At 48.2% G+C, this 26,456-nt stretch overlaps 1 protein-coding gene across 2 annotated transcripts in view; it reads right to left on the bottom strand.

Moving 5' to 3' along the window:
* odad2 (outer dynein arm docking complex subunit 2) overlaps positions 1–26,456 on the bottom strand; it is a 549,301-nt gene that overhangs the window by 373,238 nt on the left and 149,607 nt on the right. For both annotated transcript variants that reach the window (XM_072508396.1, XM_072508397.1), the window contains exon 10: positions 13,429–13,570. In XM_072508396.1, the coding sequence (XP_072364497.1) occupies positions 13,429–13,570 (142 nt within the window). The remainder of the gene's footprint in view (positions 1–13,428; positions 13,571–26,456) is intronic.

The raw sequence follows: 26,456 nt of genomic DNA, 5'->3' as shown, positions 1-26,456 counted from the left end.
AATCTCTTCTGCAATCTCTCCAGTTTAATAACATCTTTCCCATAGCAAGGCAACCAAAATGAACACAATACTCCAGGGGCGGTCTCCCCAACGTCCTGTACAATTGCAACATAACTTTCCAACTTCTATACTCAATGCTCTGTCTGATGAAGGTCAGCATGCCAAAAGCCTTCTTCACTGCCCTATATACCTGTGACTCTACCTTTAGAGAACCGTGCACCTGAACTCCAAGGTCCCTCTGTCCACGATATTCCCTAAGGTCCTACCATTCACCGTGAAAGTTCTCTCTTGATTTGACTTTCCAAAACACCTCACACTTGTTGAACTCCATTTGCCATTTCACGGCCCACTTCCCCAGTTGATCTAGATCCTGCTGTAATTGTTGATTATGTTCCTCACTGTCTACAACAGTGTTCTTCAAACTTTTTTTCCAGGGACCCATTTTTACCAACTGGCCAACCGACGGGACCCAACCCGGCCGACCTTCGCGACCCACGCCGGCCAACTTTCGCGACCCACGCCGGCTGACCTGCGCGACCCACCATTTTCTCTTACTTTGTTTGCTGCTGACAAAAATGGAGGAAGTGGTTTTGGGTCCCTTTGGCCCTCGTACACGCTCCTCCAATGGAACCTGTTGGATGAAGGTGAAGCTTTCTGGTGTTGGAAAGTATGGAGTCTCCATCTGTCCAAAGTTCGGAATTTTTTTCCAGTAAACTTTATCAAATAAACACCCCCCCCTCCCCCGAACTTTTAAAAATAAAAATAAATAAAATGAGTAAAATAAATGAAAAAAATAAATAAACCCCCCCCCCCCGAATTTGTAAAAATAAATAAAATGAATAAAATAATTGAATAAAACCCCCCCGAACTTGTAAAAAAAAATGAATAAAATAAATGAAAAAAATTACAATTAAATGAATAAAATAAATGAATAAAAACCACTACAAAACTTGTAAAACAAAAAGCTGCAACCCTTTAAAAAAATAGCGGCCGCACTGCACATGCGTGCCCGATTTGCTGCGCGGGGATTTGCGCGATTGGGAGCGCCGCGGACAACGTTTCCGCGACCCTCCCGACACCCGCCCGCGACCCACCCGCGGGTCACGCTCCCGACTTTGAAGAACACTGGTCTACAATACCATCTATTTAAGTGTCATCTGCAAACTTACTGATCATGCCTTTTACATTCTCATCCAAATCGTTGATATAGATAACAAACAGCAATGGGCCCAGCACTGACCCCTGAGGCACACCACTAGTCACAGGCCTCCAGTCCGACAAGCATCCTTCCACCATTACCCTCTGCTTCTGACCATCATGCCAATTGTATATCCAATTTGATGTTGGGGCATTTAGGTAGTTGTTTATTTATTATGAGGCTCCTATTTGTTCTTACTCTTGTGTTGATTTGTGTTTAATGTTTATACAAATGCCTTAATAAAAATATTTTTTCAAAAACAAAGTGCATATTTCATGCGAGGGAGATGGTCTACCTCGGCTATCGGGTAGACCGCAAAGGACTGCACCCTGTCGCGAAGAAGATGCACACCTACCCGACGGACACCTCGGAACTTCGCTCTTTTCTTGGGCTTGTTAATTATTACGGGAAGTTCCTCATACACCTTCTTCTTCTGAAGAAGAATCATGTGTGTGCTTGGGTCCAGCTGCAGGAAACCACTTTTCGACAGGTGAAGAAGCGGTTGTTGTCTTCTGTGTTATTGAAGGATTACTATCCTGCCAAACCCTTACTCGTCACATGCAGTACTTCCCCCTATGGCATTGGGACCGCTCTATCCCACTGAATGGAGAAAGGAAGGTAACTTTTGATCGCCTTTGCATCCCGTACGTTGGCTGCAGAGGAAAGGAAGTATGCGCAGATCGAGAAGGAAGATCTGGCACTGGGTCTTCACGGTGAAATGTTTTTACCAATACGTTTATGGCCACCACTTCATTATTGTTATGGACCATAAGCCTTTGGTCAGGCATTTCAAGGAAGATAAGGCGATTCTATCAATTGCTTCTGCATGGATCCAGCGTTGGGCCCTGTTATCAACCGCCTGATGCGCTAAGCGTCAAGAACCACAAAGACATGTGAGACTTTAACTCAGGCTTTAATATACTACATGGGAGGCTTACCCGACACAGACGACCCCAGACAGAATGGGGCCTGTCCCAGAAGAGGTTCTTATACTGACTCCCGGGGGAGTGGCTAAGGCGGAGCTCTCCGTGGCCAGGTCGGGTTACCTACCAGTGACCGAACCTCTGCAGAGTTACAGTACAATACACAGTATTACAGGGCCACGTTACGCACAACTATTATATACTATGTACAATGGTAGGGAGGTACAGTGGTGTATCACCACACCGCCTACAAGTAAACTTTTGAACATAGGTTGGGATTCTGATCGTGAATGCCGATGCACTGAGCCAGTTACATTTGTCCATTGGCCTTTCATCAACACACAGGACGATTAAGGTAGCCGTGACTCTGAATTTCATGGACTCTTTATCTGTCATGGGGTCGCAGATCCGTGAGTGGACCCAGACGGACACGATACTATCTCAAGTTCAGCACATGGTTTTGTACGGTGGACGACATCGACAGTTCACAGATGAGTTGAGGGCATTTCATCGGAGTTCAGTACAGAGAATGGTATCCTGCTTTGGGGTGCACGCGTAGTCGTCCCAGAAAAGGGGCAGGAGTTAATCTTGAAAGACCTCCACAATGGGCATCCAGGCATGCCCAAGATAAAAATGCTGGCACACGGTTAAGTACGGTGGCCTGGCTTCGACGCGGACGTTGAAAAGATGGCCCAACAATGCTCCATTTGCCAAGAGCATCAGAAGCTCCCATCAGCCACGCCCTGCACCATTGGAATGGTCAGGCCAGCCGTTAGCATGGTTGTATTTCAGGAGTCCATATTCCTCTTGTTGATTGACGCCCATTCTAAGTGGCTCGAAGTGCACAAAATGGCAGACACGACTACCAGGGAAACCACTGGGAAGTTACATTCATTGTTTTGAAAGCACAGCCTCCCTGAAGTACTTGCCACTGATAACGGCACTCCTTTCACGAGTGAGGAGTTCTCCGGGGTTTCTGAAGGAAATCGGGTGTGGCACATGCGTACCGCCCCATACTACCTGGCTTCTAATGATTTAGCGGAGCGAGCAGTGCAAACATTTAAACGGAGCCTCAAGGAACAGTCTTCTGGATAGACGGATACTAGGCTTATTCATTTCTTGTTTTGTGACAGGATTACTTCACATGTAATGACTGGAGTAGTCCCCGCAGACTTGCTGATAGGCCGGAGACTACATGCACGCCTTAGTATGATTTTTCCAGACATAGGTGCGAACGTGCGCCACAACCAGGAGCAGCAAAGGTGTTGCCCTATTCAACGTCAACCTTCCAAGCAGTTCGTACTAGGTGGCTCGGTGTTTGTTTGAAACTTCGCTCCAGCAGCCACGGACACACCCATACCCACACCGTTACAGCATCCGCAATTAGATCAGCCTTCCTGAAAGTGAACCCTCGGAAGGCGACAGGTCCGAATGGGGTCCCTGGTCGTGCACTAAGAGCCTGCGCAGACCAGCTGGCAGATGTGTTCGCAGACATCTTCAACCTGTCCCTACTCTGCTCCGAGATCTCCACCTGCTCCAAGAAGTCCACCATCATATACCCAGTGCCAAAGAAGAACCAGACAACATGCCTCAATGACTACCCTGACATCAATCGTAATGAAGTGCTTTGAGAGGTTTGTTATGAAGCACATCAACTCCATACTCCCAGGATGCCTAGATCCACTGCAACTCGCTTACCGCCGCAACCGGTCCACAGCAGACATCATCTCCGGGCCCTACACTCACCCCTGGAGCATCTCAACAACAAGGACTCCTACACCAGACCCCTATTTATTGACTACAGCTCTGCCTTCAACACCATAATCCCAGCCAAGCTCATATCAAAGCTCTAAAACCTAGGACTTGGCTCCTCACTCTGCAACTGGATCTTCGACTTCCTGACCCATAGACCACAATCAGTAAGAATAAACAACAACACCTTCTCCATGATAGTCCTCAATGCCGGGGCCCCACAAGACTGTGTACTTAGCCCCCTCCTATACACCCTATACACACACGACTGTGTGGAAAAATTTGGGTCCAACTCCATCTACAAGTTTGCTGGCGACACGACCATAGTGGATCGGATCTCAAACAACGAGTCAGAATACAGGAAGGAGATAGAGAACCAAGTGGAGTGGTGTAACGACAGCAATCTATCCCTCAATGCCAGCCAAACTAAAGAGCTGGTCATTGACTTCAGGAAGCAAAGTACTGTACACACCCTTGTCTGCATCAACAGGGCCGAGGTGGAGGTGATTGACAGCTTCAATTTCCTAGCTGTGCACATCACCAAAAATCTGTCCTGGTCCACCCACGTCGACACTACCACCAAGGAAGCACAACAGGAAACTAAGGAAATTCGACATGTCCACACTGACTCTTACCAACTTTTACGTCTGCACAATAGAAAGTATCCTAACTGGCTGAATTGCAGCCTGGTATGGCGACTGCTCGGCCCAAGACATAAAGAAACTTCAGAGAGTCGTGAACACCACCCAGTCCATCACACAAACCCGTCTCCCATCCATTGACTCTATCTACACCTCCCGCTGCCTTGGGAAAGCGGGCAGCATCATCAAAGACCCCTCCCACCCGTCTTACTCACTCTTCCAACTTCTTCCATCAGGCAGGAGATACAAAAGTCTGAGAACACGAACAAACAGATTCAAAAACAGCTTCTTCCTCGCTGTTAACAGATTTCTAAACGACCCTCTTATGGACTGACCTGATTAATACAACACTGCCGTATGCTTAACCCAAAGCCGGTGTTTATGTGTTTACATTGTTACCCTATTGTGTATTTTCTGTTCTTTTCATGTACCAAATGATCTGTTTGAGCTGTTCGCAGAAAAATACTTTTCACTGTACCTCGTTACACGTGACAATAAACAAATCCATCCAATCCATCCGACAGCGCCATTTGATTTCCGGCGTTATCCTCGGCCAGACAGGGCAGGTTTATTACCAGGTGCAAGCCTGGGGTCATATTATGCAAAAGCATCTTGTCCACCTTCGGTCCAGGCGACTGCTTCTTCAGAAAATTCTTGTCCTCGGAAACTTCTTCTCCAACTGCATCTGCTGCATGATCAGGGCACAGCGGAACACCAAGGGAATCAGGAGGGCAACATGACTGAGGTTGTTGACTCAGACTCGGTGATGGAAACACAGGAGGATTCCAATGGAGAACCCTCGATACACTGCCTCCGGAATTGCAGCCACCGTGACGTTGTGTTGGAAACGGTGTTCACCTTCGAGATACACACGCCCGATCCAACATTGACTCTGGGTGCACAACACCCAGCCAGACGCCAAGAGGGTCCAATGTCTTCTTTTGCCACGGCGTTCGGAGGATCTTCAGTCCTTTGGAGGGGAGGGATTTTATAACCCGCATGGATCTTGCGGGATAGGAATGATTAACTATCCTGTGGATCTTGCACAATACGAGCTTCCACGATAAGGGGCAGGGACAGTTAACAAGCTCTGGCTATGTATAAATAAAGTTGGCCAGTAAGACACCGACTAGAGAAGACCCAGTAGGAGAACTACAGGAACTGTATATAATAACAGTTGTAAAAGAAAGTAAGTTTTTGTTTCAACCCAAACTTGTTGTGGATTCTTCGTGGCCCTCACAAAAGTTTTTGAAGAAGAATCTTTGTAATTCTTTACTTCAGGAACCTGTCGAGTCGAGTCCTTGAACATTTTCAAAACTGAGATGGGTAGGTTTTTAATCAGTAGGTGAATTACGGGTTACAGAGATAAAGCAGGAAAGTGGACATAGTGAGTGTTAGATCAGCCATGATCTTATTAAATGGCGGAGCAGGTGCAAAAGGCTGAATGGCCTACTCTTGTTCCTATTTCTTATGGTCCTTTGGAGAGTTTTCTATCTTCTGAGTGAGTCAAAAAACTCTGGCATGGATAAGTGTCGCAAGTGGAAGGAGAAGAATCCTGGCTCAAGAAACTCCCCTTCCTCTGCTCAAAGATCTATGGCTTCTGGATTGAGCTGCTGGGTTACCTGAGGACACACAAATCATGAAGCCTGGCAGACATCATCCTCATTTCAAGAGACTGAGAACAAAGAATCTAAAAATAATTTTTTTCATGTGTAGACCCTGGGCGGAATTCTCCCCCCCACGCCGGTTGGGAGAATATCCTGGGCGCCACGTGGGTCCCGCCACGCCGCCCCGACGCGATTCTCCCCCCCCCCCAAACCGGCGCAACGCGAATCACGGCTGGCCGCTGGGGGAATCACCGCTTGCCATTGTTAATGGGCGAGCAGCGATTCTCCAGCCCGGATGGGCCGAGCGGCCTGCCCAACAAGACAGGTTCCCGCCAGCGCCATCCACACCTAGTCACTGCCGGCGGGAACAGCGTAGGAATGCTGGGGGGGGGGGGGGGCGGCCTGTGCGGGGGGGAGGGGGTTCCTGCACCAGAGGGGGGGCTCAAAAGGGGTCTGGCCCGCGATCGGTGCCCACCGATCGGCGGGCCGGCCTCTCTGAAGGAGGACCTCCTTTCCTCCGCTGCCCCGAAAGATCCATCCGACATCTTCTTGCAGGGCGGCCGCGGGTAAGACGGCAACCGCGCATGTCATTTACGCGGCGCCGGTCGCGTCATTTATGCTTTTACACAGCGCCAAGGCCCGGCGCACGTAAATGACGCGGCGCCGCTCCAGCCTCCTGGGGGGCGGGAGAATAGGGGGCTGGGAACGGCCTCCGACGCCGGAGTCAAACACTCCGGTTTTCACTCCGGCGTCGGGACTTAGTCTCCCGATGGGAGAACTGCGCCCTGTGGTGAACCACTGTAATAGGAGATGTAAGGTAGGACCTGCACTGTAGGTTAGCCGTTAGCTCCTGCCGGCTGGCTCCGCTGACGGAGAACTGTATAAATATGCATGACCTCCAGTGCTCTGCCATTTCGCCAGCTGCAGCAGGAGGCCACGCATCTGACTGTAATAAAGCCACAGGTGTACCTAACTTTAGTCTTTGTGCAATTGATCGTGCATCAATTTATTACTGTCAGATTTTCCACATAATGGATATCCGAATTAAGCCCGATCGCCTGCAGCTGGATCTGCACTCGCCCGACGCCAGGAAAGACTTTACACACTGGCTAGCATGTTTAGAGGCTTACATCAACGCGGCGGACCCCGCGCCAACGGAGGCTCAGAAGATAAACGTCCTGTACTCCAGACTGAGCTCCAGCGTGTTCCCGTTGATCCAAGACGCCACGACTTATACAAAAGCAATGGAATTCCTCAAAGAACACTACGCGCAGAAGGCGAACATGCTCTTCGCCAGGCATGTACTTGCCACCCGCTCGCAACTACCTGGTAAGTCCATCAAAGACTTCTGGTGGGCCTTAATCCCACTCGTCGGGGACTGTGACTGTCAGGCCGTCACGGCCGCCGAACACGCAAATCTCCTCATGCGCGATGCCTGCGTGACGGGGATTGCGTCGGACCGCATCCGAGGACGATTTCTGGAAAGAGCCACGCTCGAATTGGCGTAGACGAAAACCTTGGCGCTCTCCATGACGGTCGCATCCAGTAACGTACAATCATACCTCTCCTGCCGTGCTGCCCACCCTTCTACCCCTTCCTATCCCTCCTGGACCCTACCGACGACCCCCTCAGCCGGGGCCCTGCCTTCGCAATACGCCTGCGCCGATCCGCGTACCCCGGGGTCCCCGCTGCTACTTCTGCGGTCAGCAGAAGCACCGCTGCCAACACTGCCCGGCCCACACTGCAGTTTGTAAAGCCTGCAGTAAAAAGGGCCACTTCGCGGATGTGTGCCAGGCCCGCGCATTCGCTGCGATCGTGCCCGCTATCGCCCCCTCCCCCACACCAGACGCACAATGGGCGCCGCCATCTTGTCCCAAACCCGCAATATGCGCACCATGGGCGCCGCCATCTTGTCCCGACCCCGCAATGTGCGCACCATGGGCGCCGCCACCTTGTTCCCCACAGGGTCCCCGGACATCCCGACATCGGAACCGCACACGCTCACCACCCGAAGCATCCGATGGCTACCCGCAGCTCGCTTCGATGACGCTGGACCAATCTCGCCCGCACAACCTGGCCACCACGTCAACGACGTTTAAAATCAACGGCCACACGACCTCATGCCTGCTGGACTCCGGGAGCACCAAAAGCTTCGTTCACCTAGATATGGTAAGGCTCTGCTCCCTCACGGTGCACCCTGCAAATCAAAGGATCTCCCTAGCATCCGGATCCCACTCCGTCCCGATCCAAGGCTTTTGTACAGTCACCCTCACGGTCCAGGGCGTAGAATTTAGCAACTTCTGCCTCTATGTCCTTCCTGATCTCTGTGCTGCACTCCTGTTGGGCCTGGACTTCCAGTACAACCTCCAGAGCCTCACCCTCAAATTCAGCAGGCCCTTACCCCCCCTTACCGTTTGCGGCCTCACGACCCTCAAGGTCGATCCCCTCTCCCTTTTTGCCAATCTAACTGCGGATTGCAAGCAAGTTGCCACTAGGAGCAGACGGCACAGCACCCAGGACAAGACCTCCATCAGGTCCGAAGTCCAGCAGCTGCTTAAGGAGGGTATTATCGAGGCCAGCAACAGCCCCTGGAGAGCCCAAGTGGTAGTGGTTAAAACTGGGGAGAAACACAGGATGGTTGTGGACTACAGCCAGGCCATCAATCGGTACAGGCAGCTCGACGCGTACCCCCTCCCACGCATATCTGATATGGTCAATCAGATTGCGCAATACCGGGTCTTCTCAACAATTGACCTGAAATCCGCCTACCACCAGCTCCCCATCCGGAAGTCGGACCGGCCATACACTGCCTTCGAGGCGGACGGTCGCCTCTACCACTTCCTTAGGGTCCCTTTCGGTGTCACAAATGGGGTCTCGGTCGTCTAAAGAGAGATGGACCGAATGGTTGACCAGTACGGTTTGCGGGCCACCTTTCCGTACTTAGATAATGTCACCATCTGCGGCCATGGCCAGCAGGACCACGATGCCAACCTCGATAAATTCCTCCACACTGCCACTCTTCTCAACCTGACCTACAACAAAGGGAAGTGTGTGTTCAGCACGACCCGGTTAGCCATTCTCGGCTATATAGTCCAAAATGGACTTCTCGGGCCCGACCCCGACCGCATGCGCCCCCTCATGGAACTTCCCCTCCCCCACTGCCCCAAGGCCCTCAAACGCTGCCTGGAGCTCTTTTTCTACTACGCTCAGTGGGTCCCAAGCTATGCGGACAAGGCCCGCCCACTCATCCAGTCCACCCAATTCCCCCTCGCGGCCGAGGCACAACACGCTTTCGCCCGCATCAGAGCAGACATCGCCAAGGCCGGGATGCGCGCAGTGAACGAGTCACTGCCTTTCCCAGTAGCAAGCGACGCTTCAGACGTCGCCCTTGCCGCCACTCTAAACCAGGCAGCCAGACCCGTGGCATTCTTTTCCCGCACCTTTCATGCCTCTGAAATTCGACACTCATCCGTCGAAAAGGAGGCCCAAGCTATCGTTAAAGCTGTGCGGCATTGGAGGTATTACCTGGCCGGTAAGATGTTCACTCTCCTTAAGGACCAATGGTCGGTAGCCTTCATGTTCAATAACACACAGCGGGGCAAGATCAAAAATGATAAAATCTTGCGGTGGAGAATCGAGCTCTCCACCTATAATTACAAGATCTTGTATCGCCCCGGTAAACTCAACGAGCCCCCAGACGCCCTCTCCCGAGGTACATGTGCCAGCGCACAAGTGGACCAACTCCAGGCCCTACACGACAGCCTTTGTCACCCAGGGGTCACTCGATTGTACCATCCGGTCAAAGCTCGCAATCTGCCCTACTCCGTCGAGGAAGTAAGGACAGTCACCAGGGACTGCCAGGTCTGTGCGCGCAGAGTGCAAGCCGTACTTCTACCGGCCAGACCGTGCGCGCCTGGTGAAGGTTTCCCACCCCTTTGAACGCCTCAGCGTGGATTTCAAAGGGCCCCTCCCCTCCACCGACCGTAACACGTACATTCTCAGTGTGGTCAATGAGTACTCCAGGTTCTCCTTCGCCATCCCATGCCCCGATATGACATCTGCCACCGTCATCAAGGCCCTCAGCACCATCTTCGCTCTGTTCGGTTTCCCCGCCTATATCCACAGTGACAGGGGATCCTCATTCATGAGCGATAAGCTGCATCAGTTCCTGCTCAGCAGGGGTATAGCCTCCAGCAGGACGACCAGCTACAACCCCCGGGGGAACGGGCAAGTAGAACGGGAGAATGGGACGGTTTGGAGGGCCGTCCAGCTGGCCCTACGGTCCAGGAACCTCCCAGCCTCTTGCTGGCAGGAAGTCCTCCCTGACGCTATACACTCCATCTGGTCACTATTGTGCACCGCCACTAATAACACACCCCATGAACATGTTTTTACCTTCCCCAGGAAGTCCACATCTGGGGTGTCGCTCCCGACTTGGCTTGCTGCTCCAGGACCGGTCCTTCTCCGTAGGCACATCTGACTCCACAAGGCGGACCCCTTGGTGGACAGGGTTCACCTGCTCCACGGCAACCCTCAATATGCCTACGTTGAGTTCCTCGACGGCCGCCAAGATACTGTCTCACTCAGGGACCTGGCACCGTCAGGTTCCACCCCAACACACACCCCCACCAATGCGCCCCCCCCACCCCGCCACCTCCCACCGCGCCGCCAATATTGACCCCACCAGAGCACCTCACCCCCCCTTCCCTTTTCCGTACAAGAGGACGAAGAAGACTTCTGCACGCTCCCGGAGTTCCTCCATGACTGGCCAGCATCAGGACCACCACCACCGCCATCGGTGCCACCTCCACCACCGACTTCGCCGCCACTGTTACGCCATTCCCAACGAAGCACCGAACCGGCTGAACCTTTGACGGACTCCGGACCGTCAACATGGACTTTTCTTTCCCGACCACTGTACATAATTGCATTAATTGTATATAGTTTCACGTCACCCCCGCCGGACTCATTTTTAACAAGGGGTGAATGTGGTGAACCACTGTAATAAGAGATGTAAGGTAGGACCTGCACTACAGGTTCGCCGGTAGCTCCTGCCGGCTGGCTCCGCCCACAGAGGACAATATAAATATGCATGACCTCCAGTGCCCTGCCATTACGCCAGCTGCAGCAGGAAGCCACGCATCTGACTGTAATAAAGCCACAGTTGTACCCAACTTTAGTCTTTGTGCAATTGATCGTGCATCACACCCCCTATTTTATTTCCCCAGAAGTGATATGCTGCTGAGGATATCAACATTTATTTGGGTGTGGTGAAGGGGGTGCAAGAAGAAGTGTCTAGTCATGAACCTTCAGGCTTGAATATGGGCAGGCTTAATGGCCTTTGCATGCTTGTCATTTTTGTATGTTCAACTTCTTTCTCTTACATCTCCTGCAGACTTTCCCAAAAGCAGCATGGTAGCATAGTGGTTAGCACTGTTGCTTCACAGCACCAGGGACCTGGGTTTTGATTCCTGGCTTGGGTCACTGTCTGTGCGGAGTCTGCACGTTCTCCCCGTGTCTGTGTGGGTTTCCTCTGGGTGTTCCGGTTTCCTCCCACAAGTCCCGAAAGGCATGCTGTTCAGTAATTTGGACAATCTGAATTCTCCCTCTGTGTACCCCAACAGGCGCCGGAATATTTCGACTAGGGGGTTTTCACAGTAACTTCATGGCAGTGTTATTGTAAGCCTACTTGTGACAATAAAGATTATTATTATTAAAACGATCACCACCAAAAGTTTTACACAATCTTTACCTGCTGGTAGCTTATCTGCAGCCTCTGTGTGCCTTTCAGATGTGAATTAAATTGGTGGCATTGAAGTAAGATCTATCAATTAAAATAACCTTTGGCTGCTGAAGCCCATTCAGGGTTAAAATCTATTTCTTTGTCTCAAGTTTAGAAAACTGCATATTTTTTAAAAGAAAGTCATGGTCATAGTTTTCAATTCGATAAGAATCATAATTATTCCCTACTGAAATTTAAAACTAACCAGAGACTAAGCCTTGTGATCTTTCCAGAAGGTCGTAAACATCTGTGGACTACATCAGTGCTGCAAATTCAACGTTTTAAAAAATTGCAGATATAGTTTCAGTGACCTTTTTTTAAGCAAATACAACATGCTCATTATTTGATTACATCTTCATTAAACAAGTCTAACTGAACAAAGCATATCCTTCATCTTTGAACTTATTTGAAACTGATTAATTTTGTTGCCAATTATAAGTGTTATTGTCTAATTAAGCAATTGGCATTCTGCTTGTAAATCAAATGTCTTGTGGTTAACCAGATTTTGATACTATTCAAACACCATGGAATTGAAACTCCAACCAAATGTTTTATATTAAAATGATTATTGGTGCAGGTGTTCAGCATATGTGTCAGAGCATGGGCAGTTACATAAATATGTACACATTTCTCCAACACAAAGCCATTGTTGAGCTTCTGCTAACCTAATAATGAAACAGATGCCTCATGCTCAAACACTTAAAAATTGCACTTCCTTCCGTTACTAAACCTCTTGTTCAAAACTATTATGAATATATCCTGTAATTCAAATACCAGTAAACAAATACATTTCTTACGATAGTACATATGTTAATAGTATTGTATTGAATAAAACTATGCTCAGCAATTAGAAATGGAACTGAAGTTTTAATTCTTCATGAATAATTCCAAATTTGAGTTCCATATAGATAGAATTAAGTTTGGCACGGAAATATTGTACTTTGTACTTAATGCTGATTTAACATTTTGCAAAACATTATGCTCTGATACTTTTATTAGGAAAAATGTAACAATCATAATCCTAGAAAATCCTATGTATCTCAATAATTGAACCAAAACACAGGATACAACTTCAAAAGCTATATGGTATATATTTTTAAAAGTTGCATTTTCTCACAAATTTCCACGTGCCCCACCACCATAGTGCGTGTTCACAGGTAAAGTAAAACCACGCTCCCACAAACAATTGTAGGTGCCTTACCGGTGGTTGCGGCCTGCTTGGAGTGCTTCCCACCCAACAAGAAGCCAAGCATCTCAGTCATGTTGACTTCCTGGTGGGGGTCCTGTTAAAAAAAGCACACATGGGCGTGCAGAGAAAACTAGATTTGCTGGATTCTGCACCAAAACTCTGTCTGCTCTGATATCCGCCATTTGCACCATCCCCCCAAAAAACTTGCTCCTGCTAAAACTGTGGTTCACATCACTGGAAACAGACTCACTCAATTCTGAGGCGGAGTGCTTATCCTTTCTCATACTACATACAAGCAAATGCTGCCAACTGATAAATCTATTTTTATATCCTTACCTTCAGATATTTTACCACCTTCTGAATCTGCCAGTACTCAGAAGGTAAATCAGTGTTGTATTCCTGCTGTCTGCTCATATCTTGAGGTTCTTCCTCACTCTCTGTAGAACTTTCACTTAACTCTTCGGATCCTTCAGAAGTTCTGCAAAATATAAGTAACTAACCAGCTAAAAAACAATACTATTAACTTTTACACTGTTAGGATTTCCTTTTCTTGCTTTCATGCCATAATAAACAAGTCCCCCACCGCTATTCACTTATTCACTTCTTTGGGCCCTGGTTTCTCACCGGTTTAGCCCACATTTAGATCTAGATTCTTCCGCCCAGCCCACCACAAGAACACCACGGTTGAGACGCCGACAATGGGAAAATCCATTGACCTTGGGCGGGATTCTCCGGTCGCCGGGCGAACGTGGCCGGAGGATCCGTGCTGAAAATTTGTTTTAGCACTGGGGAGCTGAACTCAGAGATTGTGCGGCGCCATTTTGAAAAGGTGCTCCCTTCAGATTTTCGGCAGGAGCAGTGGCCAGGGGTCTGTCGGGAAGGTAAGAATAACCTTTAAAAACTGACTTTGCAGGAGAAGCGGCCTTCAGATTTTCGGCGGGAGCAGTGGCCAGAGGTTTGTCAGGAAGGTAGGTTTACCTCTTTAAAACCTTACCTTCAGAGCTGCAGGAAGTCGGCCGTGGGGATTTCTGGGAAGATTTGTTAGTACCTGTATATAAGTTGGGCGGTTGCTAAACCCGAGACACTACACTTGTAGTGTCCCCCACCTTTCCACCTCCTCTAACCTAAGGGGTTGAGTGAATATTAGGTAAGCTCTTCCTTTCTTTTTCTTGTTTTATCTAGAGGGGATGGCAGGGAAGGCAGTGCAATGTTCCTCCTGCAGAATGTTTGAGGTGAGGGACGCCGTCAGTGTCCCTGCTGATTTCACCTGTGGGAAGTGCACCCATCTCCAGCTCCTCAGAAACCGTGTTAGGGAACTGGAGCTGGAGCTGGATGAACTTCAGATCATTCGAGAGACAGAGGTGGTCATAGATAGAAGCTTCAAGGATGTAGTAACTCCGAAGACTAAAGATAGATAGGTGACGGTGAGAGGGGCTGGGCGGAAGAAGTCAGTACAGGGATCCCCTGTGATCGTTCCCCTTAGTAACAAGTATATCGCTTTGGATACTGTAGGGGGCGACAACTTACCAGGGGTAAGCCATGGTGTACAGGTCGCTGGCACAGAGTCTGACCCTGTTGCTCAGAAGGGAAGTGGGGAGAGGAATAGAACATTAGTCATTGGTGACTCCATAGTTAGGGGGATTGATAGGAGATTCTATGGGAACGAGAGAGACTCGCAGTTGGTGTGTTGCCTCCCAGGTGCCAGGGTCCGCTATGTCTCGGATTGTGTTTTCGGGATCCTTAAAGGGGAGGGGGAGCAGCCCCAAGTCGTGGTCCACATAGGCACCAATGACATAGGTAGGAAAAGAGATAGGGATGTAAGGCAGGAATTCAGGGAGCTAGGGTGGAAACTTAGATCTAGAACAAACAGAGTTATTATCTCTGGGTTGTCACTCATGCCACGTGCTAGTGAGACGAGGAATAGGGAGAGAGAGCAGTTGAACACGTGGCTACAGGGATGGTGCAGGAGGGAGGGTTTCAGATACCTGGATAATTGGGGCTCATTCTGGGGTAGGTGGGACCTCTACAAACGGGATGGTCTACACCTGGACCAGAGGGGTACCAATATCCTGGGGGGGAAATTTGCGAATGCTCTTCGGGAGGGTTTAAACTATTTCAGCAGGGGGTTGGGAACCTGAATTGTAGCTCCAGTATACAGGAGGTTGAGAGTAGTGAAGTCATGAGTAAGGTTTCAAAGTTGCAGGAGTGTACTGGCAGGCAGGAAGGTGGTTTAAAATGTGTCTACTTCAATGCCAGGAGCATCCGGAATAAGGTGGGTGAACTTGCGGCATGGGTTGGTACCTGGGACTTCGATGTTGTGGCCATTTCAGAGACATGGATAGAGCAGGGACAGGAATGGTTGTTGCAGGTGCCGGGGTTTAGATATTTCAGTAAGCCCAGGTAATGGGGTAAAAGAGGGGGAGGGGTGGCATTGTTAGTCAAGGACAGTATTACGGTGGCAGAAAGGACGTTTGATGAGGACTCATCTACTGAGGTAGTATGGGCTGAGGTTAGAAACAGGAAAGGAGAGGTTACCCTGTTAGGGGCTTTCTATAGGCCTCCGAAAAGTTCCAGAGATGTAGAGGAAAGGATTGAAAAGATGATTCTGGATAGGAGCGAAAGTAAAAGGGTAGTTGTTATGGGGGACTTTAACTTTCCAAATATTGACTGGAAACACTACAGTTCGAGTACTTTAGAAGGGTCTGTTTTTGTCCAATGTGTGAGGGTTTCCTGACACAGTATGTAGATAGGTCAACGAGAGGCTAAGCCATATTGGATTTGGTACTGGGTAATGAACCAGGACAGGTGTTAGATCTGGAGGTAGGTGAGCACTTTGGTGATAGTGGCCACAATTCGATTACATTTACTTTAGCGATGGAAAGGGATAGGTATATACCGCAGGGCAAGAGTTATATCTGGGGGAAAGGCAATTACGATGCGATGAGGCAAGACTTAGGATGCATCGGATGGGGAGGGAAACTGCAGGGGATGGGCACAATTGAAATGTGGAGCTTGTTCACGGAACAGCTACTGCGTGTCCTTGATAAGTATGTACCTGTCAGGTTGGGAGGAAGTGGTCGAGCGAGGGAACCGTGGTTTACTAAACTAGTTGAATCACTTGTCAAGAGGAAGAAGGAGGCTTATGTAAAGATGAGACGTGAAGGTTCAGTTAGGGCGCTCGAGAGTTACAAGTTAGCTCGGAAGGACCTAAAGAGAGAGCTAAGAAGAGCCAGGAGGGGACATGAGAGATCTTTGGCAGGTAGGATCAAAGATAAACCCTAAAGCTTTCTATAGATATGTCAGGAATAAAAGAATGACTAGGGTAAGAGTAGGGCCAGTCAAGGACAGTCGTGGGAAGTTGTGCGTGGAGTCCGAGGAGATAGGCGAGGTGCTAAATGCATATTTTTTGTTAGTATTCACACAGGAAAAAGACAATGTTGTCGAGGAGAATACAGAGATACAGGCTACTAGACTAGAAGGGCTGGAGGTTCATAAGGAGGAGGTGTTAGCAATTCTGGAAAGTGTGAAAATAGATAAGTCCCCTGGGCCGGATGGGATTTATCCGAGGATTTTCTGGGAAGCTAGGGAGGAGATTGCTGAGCCTTTGGCTTTATTCTTTATGTCATCGTTGTCTACAGGAATAGTGTTAGAAGACTGGAGGATCGCAAATGTTGTCCCCTTGTTCAAGAAGGGGAGTAGGGACAACCCCGGTAACTATAGACCAGTGAGCCTTACTTCTGTTGTGGGCAAAGTCTTGGAAAGGTTTATAAGAGATAGGATGTATAATCATCTGGAAAGGAATAATTTGATTAGAGATAGTCAACACGGTTTTGTGCAGGGTAGGTCGTGCCTCACAAAACTTATTGAGTTCTTTGAGAAGGTGACCAAACAGGTGGATGAGGGTAAAGCAGTTGATGTGGTGTATTTGGATTTCAGTAAAGCATTTGATAAGGTTCCCCACGATAGGCTATTGCAGAAAATAAGGAGGCACGGGATTCAGAGTGATTTAGCAGTTTGGATCAGAAATTGGCAAGCTGGAAGAAGATAAAGGGTGGTGGTTGATGGGAAATGTTCAGCCTGAGTCCAGTTACTAGTGGTGTACCCCAAAGATCTGTTTTGGGGCCACTGCTGTTTGTCATTTTTATAAATGACCTGGAGGAGGGCGTAGAAGGATGGGTGAGTAAATTTGCAGATGACACTAAAGTCGGTGGAATTGTGGACCGTGCGGAAGGATGTTACAAGTTACAGAGGGACATAGATAAGCTGCAGAGCTGGGCTGAGAGGTGGAAAATGGAGTTTAATGCAGAAAAGTGTGAGGTGATTCATTTTGGAAGGAATAACAGGAAGACAGAGTACTGGGCTAATGGTAAGATTCTTGGTAGTGTGGATGAGCAGAGAGATCTCGGTGTCCATGTACATAGATCCCTGAAAGTTGCCACCCAGGTTGAGAGGGTTGTTAAGAAGGTGTACGGTGTGTTACCATTTATTGGTAGCGGGATTGAGTTTCGGGGCCATGAGGTCATGATGCAGCTGTACAAAACTTTGGTGCGGCCGCATTTGGAGTATTGCGTGCAATTCTGGTCGCCGCATTATAGGAAGGATGTGGAAGCATTGGAAAGGGTGCAGAGGAGATTTACCAGGATGTTGCCTGGTATAGAGGGAAGATCTTTTGAGGGAAGTCTGAGGAACTTGAGGCTGTTTTCGTCAGAGAGAAGAAGGTTAAGAGGTGACTTAATTGAGGCATACAAGATGATCAGAGGATTGGATAGGGTGGGCAGTGAGAGCCTTTTCTTCGGATGGTGATGTCTAGCACGAGGAGACACAGCTTCAAATTGAGGGGAGATAGATATAGGACAGATGTCAGAGGTAGGTTCTTCACGCAGAGAGTAGTAAGGGCGTGGAATGCCCTGCCTGCAACAGTAGTGGACTCGCCAACATTAAGGGCATTTAAATGGTCATTGGATAAACATATGGATGATAAGGGAATAGTGTAGATGGGCTTTAGAGTGGTTTCACAGGTCGGCGCAACATCGAGGGCCGAAGGGCCTGTACTGCGCTGTAATGTTCTATGTTCTGTGATCTCTAAATGAGCTTGTGGGTCATCACCCTCCACCCAAGGGCAATGTCACTCCCCCCCCCACACACTTATGGACACAACCTGAGTGTCCCCCCTCTTCAGCCCCCCCCCCACCCCCCCGCTCCCAAGCCCCCTTATAGCACCCCCTCCCTTCTAAGACCCTCACCTTCACTCCCCGAACCTGCCGGAGGCCCCTACTTACCTACCCTGCACGCCCCCACCCTTCAAATCCCCACCCACCCTCATTTAATAGGCATGACCCCCTAACCCCCTGGCCATTGGCAGTGCCACCCTGGCACTCAGGCAGTATTCCTGCTGGTTTGGCAGTGCCATCCAGGCAGTGCCATGGTGCCCAAGTTCCAGTGGGAGGGCCAGGGGTCCACTCTGCACTTACCCTGGGCACTCAGTGGTCTCCGATGGCCCGGGAGACCCCACGGGTGCCATTTTGCCTGGTCCACGTTTATGTGGATCAGCACTGATCGGTGTCTGGCTGTAGCCTCCATGGGTAGGCCAGAGATTCAAAGAAGGCTGGTGGATCCAAGGCAGGTAGGTCGTAACTAGGTTTACGACCTACTTCCGTGAGGGTCATTTGGTTTTGCCCATTTGGGGCAGAGTTCCAACTCCGACGTCCCGCGGGACTCTGGTGAATCTCGCGAGGCGCGGAGACTGTCGGGAGGCTCGTTGCAGGCCTCTCCCGGGATTTCCTGGATGCGTTGCTTGAGCACAACGCGACCGGAGAATCGCGTCTTAGGATTCTGAATGCCGTATACTGCTCTCTCAACCTGTCCTGCCACCTTCAATGGCTTACACACAACTACAGCCAAGTCCCTCTGCTCTTGAATTACTTCATATTTCTCCACAATGAACTTCATCTCCCACCTTTCTGCCCAGTCCACAAACTTGTCTATATTCTTTTGTAGTTCTCACTATCCTCCTCACAGTTTACAATGGTTTCAAGTTTCATATCATCCATGTTATGTATTAGAGTAACACCACTGGCTGTTGTAATGTCACGTGTTATGCCATGATATAATCGTGGGCTTTTGGTGTGTTCACCATTGTATCCTGTTTGAGCAGCATCTTTTAAATAAACTCCTTGCACTATGTTGTACAAACTCGATGTGTGCCACCTCTGATTCTTTCTCTTTGCAGCTACTTAAAAGGGCATAACAAAAGAGAAACTGGTGTTGAGATCTAGGCCATAAACAAGAAAACAGAAGGAAAACAACTTTCAACAATGCTTTTGTGACCCAGAAGAAGGAATCATCGACCAGGTGAGCGCTGGTTAGTACTGGGCTCCACAAACAGGGACCAGGCATAGCGGCACTTGAGGGAGTATTTCCCCGGGGGTCTCCCCTCCCAGGGGATCCGGGGCATCTGGGGTGGTCAGGCTCTGGACAAGATGGTATCCTGGCATCCCGATGCCAACTGGGCACCCTGGCTCTGCCTGGTAGTACCACATGGCATCTTGGCAGTGTCACCCATGTGCCATTCTGACACTGCCCAGGTGGCACTGCCCCCTGGACACCCCCCAACACCCTAACCCACCTATAACCCTCGGAGAGAGGGCCACCCGGGATGGGCCATCTGGGATGGTCCAGCGCCAGCGGCTAGCGGACCAAATAAAGGTTACTGAAAGGGGCAACACAGGTGGAGAAGGCAGTCAAGAAGACATACGTCATGCTTGCCTTCATTGGCCGGGGCATTGAGTATAAAAATTGGCAAGTCATGTTGCAGCTGTATAGAACCTTAGTTAGGCCACACTTGGAGTATAGTGTTCAATTCTGGTCGCCTCACTACCAGAAGGATGGGAGACGTTGAATAAACTTGGTCTGTTCTCACTGGAACGAAGGAGGTTGAAGGACGACCTGATAGAGGTCTACAAATGTATGAGGGGCATAGACAGAGTGAATAGTCATAGACTTTTTCCCAGGGTAGAGGGGTCAATTACTAGGGGGCATAGGTTTAAGGTGTGAGGGGCAAGGTTTAGAGGAGAGGTCGAAGCAAGTTTTTTTACACAGAGGGTAGTGGGTGCCTGGAACTCGCTGCCAGAGGGGGTGGTGGAAGCAGGGACGATAGTGACATTTAAGGGGCATCTTGACAAATACATGAATAGAATGGGAATAGAGGGATGCGGACCCCGGAAGTGTAGACAATTTTAGTTTAGACGGGCAGCATGGTCGGCGCGGGCTTGGAGCGCCGAAGGGCTTGTTCTTGTGCTGTACTTTTCTTTGGTCTTTGTTGTTACTGCTCAGTGTTACCAATGGCAGAACACTCAGAACTGTTTAGACCAGAATTGTTCAGTGGTGGACAACCTGCGGCCTGGGGGCTGTAATTTTCTTTGTTTGTTCTTTGTTTGTTCTCTTTGTAAGGGACCCAGTCCCATACACCATCAGGAGTGAGGTCAGGAGAAATATCGTCGATTTCCAAGGTGAAATCATCATTTTGGCAAGTAAAAACAACTCTCAAGTAAATACTTGGACACCATACAGTTTGTCGCGGGGTGTCAGCAAATCATCTGGTTGATCACGACAGCGGTTAGTGCAAGTAAAAGTTTTTTTTTTAAAGTTATTGAGTACTGCGAATTAATGGGGGCTTACTTTAAATGAAGGATCGATGTTTTCAGTACATTTATCGTTGTAGTGCGTAGAGCTGCGGAGAGTGAAAGGGGCGGCAGGAACACAAACCAAAGGGGCTGCCGACTCAGCCACTGCCCAGGAATAGATAGTACGGCACAGAAACAGATGGTCTGCTTGTGCACTGCGAGTTTGTCTGCTTTAAACAGAGAGATAATAAACGGCAGGAAGATCAGGGAGATGGAATCGAAAAATGGCAGGGAGAAAAAGTACAATGGACACATTTGATGATGAGGAGGAGACATGGAACTCTTATGAGGAAAGGCTCCTTAAAGCCAATCAGACAACAGCAGGCCTGCAAACTGCGATCTTTCTCAGCTCAGTTGAAGGAAAACATTTATGTCATTACAGAATTTAGTACACCCAGCTATACCTGGAGACAAGTCATATGATGAGATAATGACTATCTTGCAAGAACATTTCTCTTCACATCCACTATTAATAGCGGAAAGATTCCGCTTTCACCGTTGTGACAACAGGAAGGGGAAAACATTTCATAATTTGTTGCATCACTGTGAAAGCTAGAAAAGTTCTGAATGTTTGGCCAGATGATACACTTCACGACTGATTAGTTTGTGGTCTTAGGAAATTGCTGACTCCAGGTGCTTTGACCCTAAAATCTGCTACAGAAATCGCAACGTCTATGAAACTTGCTGCAAGAGAAGCTTCACTGATTGGAGTTCGTACTAAAGTCCATGAGATAGAGCCTGTGAGAAGCAGGTCCACCAAGAACCCACAATGTCATTTCTGCAACCAAGTGGGATACATGGATGTAGATTGCTGGAGCAAAGAGAACAAATGTAAAAATTGTGGTCATGTTGGTCACATTGCCAAGGCATGTTGGTCAAGGCAACCTTCATCAGCACAAAAGAAGTGGACTTGGATCCATGACTGGCCTGGAGTGAAACTCAAGAGAAAGGCAGACAGCGTGCCTAAGTGTTTGAAAGCATGTACCATATCCTATGTTACTCAACCTAAAGTGGAAGAACAACTTGAGAGATTACTGAAGACAGGAGTCATTGAGCCTGTCACCACCAGCAATTGGGCAACCCCAATTGTTCCCATTTTAAAGAAGGATGGTTTAGAGAATGAATATGAGGGATTTCAAAACGACCATCACCCTGTATTATGTGCTGATCAATATCCTTTACCACTTATTGAAGATCATTTTGCAGGACTTTCAAGAGGCAAAACATTTAGCAAAATTGATCTCTCCAAGCTTATCTGCAAATGCACGTAGCTAGTGAATCTCAACTGTTACTGACCGTAGTAACAGACAATGGTCTGTTTCGGTATCGGAGGCTTCCGTTTGGGATAACGTCAGTACTGGCACTCTTCCAACCATCTGTCGATCAGATCGTTAGTGGGCTATTGGGTATCTAACGCTACCTGGAAAACATTTTGATTACAGGTTCGAATGATGAAGAGCATGTAAAAAACCTAGAAGGTACTCTTGCAAGGCTGGAACTACATAATCTCAGGGTCAAGAAAGTGAAGCACGAATTGTATCTTGGACATATCACAAAGAACATTTTTTTAAATTAAGGGCAATTTAGAGTGGCCAATCCACACATCATTGGATTGTGTGGGTGAGGCCCACGCAGACACGGGGAGAATGTGCAAACTCCACATAGACAGTCACCTGGGACTGGGATAGAATCTAGGTCCTCGGTGCCATGAAACAACCATTGCACCACCGTGCCACCCTTCACAAAGGACCTAAGAAGATGTTGGAGATCCTGTATGCTCCATGACCACAGAACATACCTCAGTTAGGTTATTTCTAGGATTATTAAATTACTATGAAAAGTTTGTATCATACTTAGCAACAAGGCTAAAACCTTTACACATGTTGCTTTGTAACAAACAAGTTTGGCTCATGCCTAAAGATTGTGAGGATGTGCTGCAGAGAAAAGTACAGCTATTCGACTTTAGTGTACTTCACTCGTCCACTCACGATAAACCAAAGATTCCTGGAGTTAAAACTTGGCCTTTATTACAATGCTATAGCAAGGGGCCAGTGGCATTCCAAGAGGGATGCCAGAGAGCCCCGATTCAAGAATGGAACAGACAAATATACTTTGAGATTCGGTTACAAGAAATTAACATTTTCCAATCATTTGTTAACTAGTTATCTATGTCCAATCATGACTATTGATTAAGGTTACATGATAAGAACATAAGAACATAAGAACTAGGAGCAGGAGTAGGCCATCTGGCCCCTCGAGCCTGCTCCACCATTCAATGAGATCATGGCTGATCTTTTGTGGACTCAGCTCCACTTTCCTGCTCGAACACCATAACCCTTAATCCCTTTATTCTTCAAAAAACTATCTATCTTTATCTTAAAAACATTTAATGAAGGAGCCTCTACTGCTTCACTGGGCAAGGAATTCCATAGATTCACAACCCTTTGGGTGAAGAAGTTCCTCCTAAACTCAGTCCTAAATCTACTTCCCCTTATTTTGAGGCTATGCCCCCTAGTTCTGCTTTCACCCGCCAGTGGAAACAACCTGCCCGCATCTATCCTATCTATTCCCTTCATAATCTTATATGTTTCAATAAGATCCCCCCTCATCCTTCTAAATTCCAACGAGTACAGTCCCAGTCTACTCAGCCTCTCCTCGTAATCCAACCCCTTCAGCTCTGGGATTAACCTGGTGAATCTCCTCTGCACACCCTCCAGTGCCAGTATGTCCTTTCTCAAGTAAGGAGACCAAAACTGAACACAATACTCCAGGTGTGGCCTCACTAACACCTTATACAATTGCAGCAGAACCTCCCTAGTCTTAAATTCCATCCCTCTAGCAATGAAGGACAAAATTCCATTTGCCTTCTTAATCACCTGTTGCACCTGTAAACCAACTTTTTGCGACTCATGCACTAGCACACCCAGGTCTCTCTGCACAGCAGCATGTTTTAATATTTTATCATTTAAATAATAATCACTTTTGCTGTTATTCCTACCAAAATGGATAACCTCACATTTGTCAACATTGTATTCCATCTGCCAGACCCTAGCCCATTCACTTAGCCTATCCAAATCCCTCTGCAGACTTCCAGTATCCTCTGCACTTTTTGCTTTACCACATATCTTAGTGTAGTCTGCAAACTTGGACACATTGCCCTTGGTCCCCAACTCCAAATCATCTATGTAAATTGTGAACAGTTGTGGGCCCAACACTGATCCCTGAGGGACACCACTAGCTACTGATTGCCAACCAGAGAAACACCCATTAATCCCCACTCTTTGCTTTCTATTAATTAACCAATCCTCTATCCATGCTACTACTTTCCCCTTAATGCCATGCATCTTTATCTTAGGCAGTAACCTTTTGTGTGGCACCTTGTCAAAGGCTTTATGGAAATCCAGATATACCACATCCATTGGCTCCCCGTTATCTACCGCACTGTTAATGTCCTCAAAAAAGTCCACTAAATTAGTTAGGCACGATCTGCCCTTTATGAACCCATGCTGCATCTGCCCAATGGGACAATTTCCATCCAGATGCCTCGCTATTTCTTCCTTGATGATAGATTCCAGCATCTTCCCTACTACCGAAGTTAAGCTCACTGGCCTATAATTACCCGCTTTCTGCCGACCTCCTTTTTTAAACAGTGGTGTCACGTTTGCTAATTTCCAATCCGCCGGGACCACCCCAGAGTCTAGTGATGTGAGGATGTGAGAATTATTTATTTATTTTTAAATTTAGAGTACCCAATTCATTTTTTCCAATTAAGGGACAATTTAGCGTGGCCAATCCACCTACCCTGCACATCTTTGGGATGTGGGGGTGAAACCCACGCAAACACGGGGAGAATGTGCAAACTCCACACGGAGTGTGACCCAGGGCCGTGATCGAAACTGGCACCTTGGTGCCGTGAGGCAGCAGTGCTAACCACTGTGCCACCGTGCTGCCCTGTATATGAGAATAATTAACGGTTGCATACTTAATTAAACTATCCAAACATTACAAAGGCACATATGTTGTCTTGCAATTAGTGATATTGGTGGTATGATATCTGGTGTGTAGCTATCAATCACCTCCCTCCCTGCTGTTTAATGGCTCCTCCGGAGTATGGATGCTGTGCTGATATGCATCACTGTAAATACACACGGGGTTAATGCAAATACACTGAGACTAAATAAACACTAGAGGGAGCACCAGAGACATCATGACACACAGACATTCAACCAATAGGTCAGTAAGATAGGACATGACCAATGGGCTGTCAAGACACACCCAGAGATGATACGACCACAAGGGGGCTACCCATATAAAAGGACAGGGCACACATGCTCTTTCTCTTTCCATAGGCGACACTCAGAGGACAGGGGCAGATCAGGAAGCATCACACTCACCACATGGAATAGAGCAGACTGGTTAGTTAGATTGAGTTACTATAGTAAGATCAGCAGGAGAGTCGAACTCAAGTAGGAGAATTGTTAACTGTTCAATAAATGTGTTAAACCTATCTCCAAGTCTGAACCTTCCTTTGTCAGAGTATACATCAAGGAAGCAGCTTATGCTACATGAAGAAGCATAACACAACATGGTTCCAGGAGTTCCCTGTTGAATCTCTGTAGTTCAGCTCAACAAATCCGTGATTACCAGCAACAGGACCCAGGCAAGATGTTCGAGATTCTGGTTCCACAGCAGCTCAGGTACCACGGCAAGCTCATTACAAACTGGCATGTGTTCAGGCAGAGATTTGAGATCTACCTGGTGGCGGTTGACCTAGATGGCGTGGCGGATGCAGAGAAAATAAAGCATCTGCTCACCATTGTGGGTGAAACTGCAGCAAAAATATTCAAGACCTTCAAGTACTCCAAAGGGGAAGACAAGAGAGACTTCCAGCCAGCCTTGGACAAGTTTCAAGAATACTGCTAGGAACACACAAGAGAGAACGGTAAAAAGGGCACCAATATTCACCACGAGGCAAAGGTAGGCCTGCAAATGCAGAAAACGGCAGTTTTGATTGGCAGCCATCTTGAGAAAGGAGCTGCACATGCGTAGTCCCAGAAGACAGTGTTTTGCGCATGCGCCAGAAGCCGCGCATGCGCAGTTGCACAAAGAGTGCACAGAAACGGAAGGTCCGTTTGCGCATGCGCGAGAAGCCGTGCATGTGCAGTTGCAAAAAAGACGCAAAGTAAAGGAACAACGATCGGCGCTAGCGCAATCCTTTCCTACGCTCTATGTCACCAGCGTCATGATGTCACAGGCCCCAACCACGCCCACTTAAAGGGGAAGCGTCCCAAAATAGTGAAAAAGATTTTTAAAGCCAGAAAACACAATTCTTTCCCCTGGAACGACAGCACAATGCCTGAATTTCGACCAGTAGCTGAAAGTAACCTCTGCAGAACCCTGCAACAAGCAGTTAGCAACGCCCTAAGAAATGATTTAGTCCTTGAAGACTACGGCTCTGACGTTGATTGCTTCTTTGGACATTGCGAGCACAATGACAGCTCTGACACAAAAAGTGATGATATGGTCCTTGAAGACTAGGACTCAGATGATGATTTCATCATTGGACTTAGCAACCTCAGTACCAAATCCGAACAAGATGTGTTGTACAGTGAAGAATCCGACACAGACATGGATGAGTTCTTCGGATTTGAAGATCCTCAGCTCAGCACAGACGACATCCTA

Source organism: Scyliorhinus torazame, chromosome 6, assembly GCF_047496885.1.
Source record: "Scyliorhinus torazame isolate Kashiwa2021f chromosome 6, sScyTor2.1, whole genome shotgun sequence".
Taxonomy (NCBI): Eukaryota; Metazoa; Chordata; class Chondrichthyes; order Carcharhiniformes; family Scyliorhinidae; genus Scyliorhinus; species Scyliorhinus torazame.
Note: the sequence above shows the minus strand (reverse complement) of the source record. Positions and strands in the feature narration are given on the sequence as shown.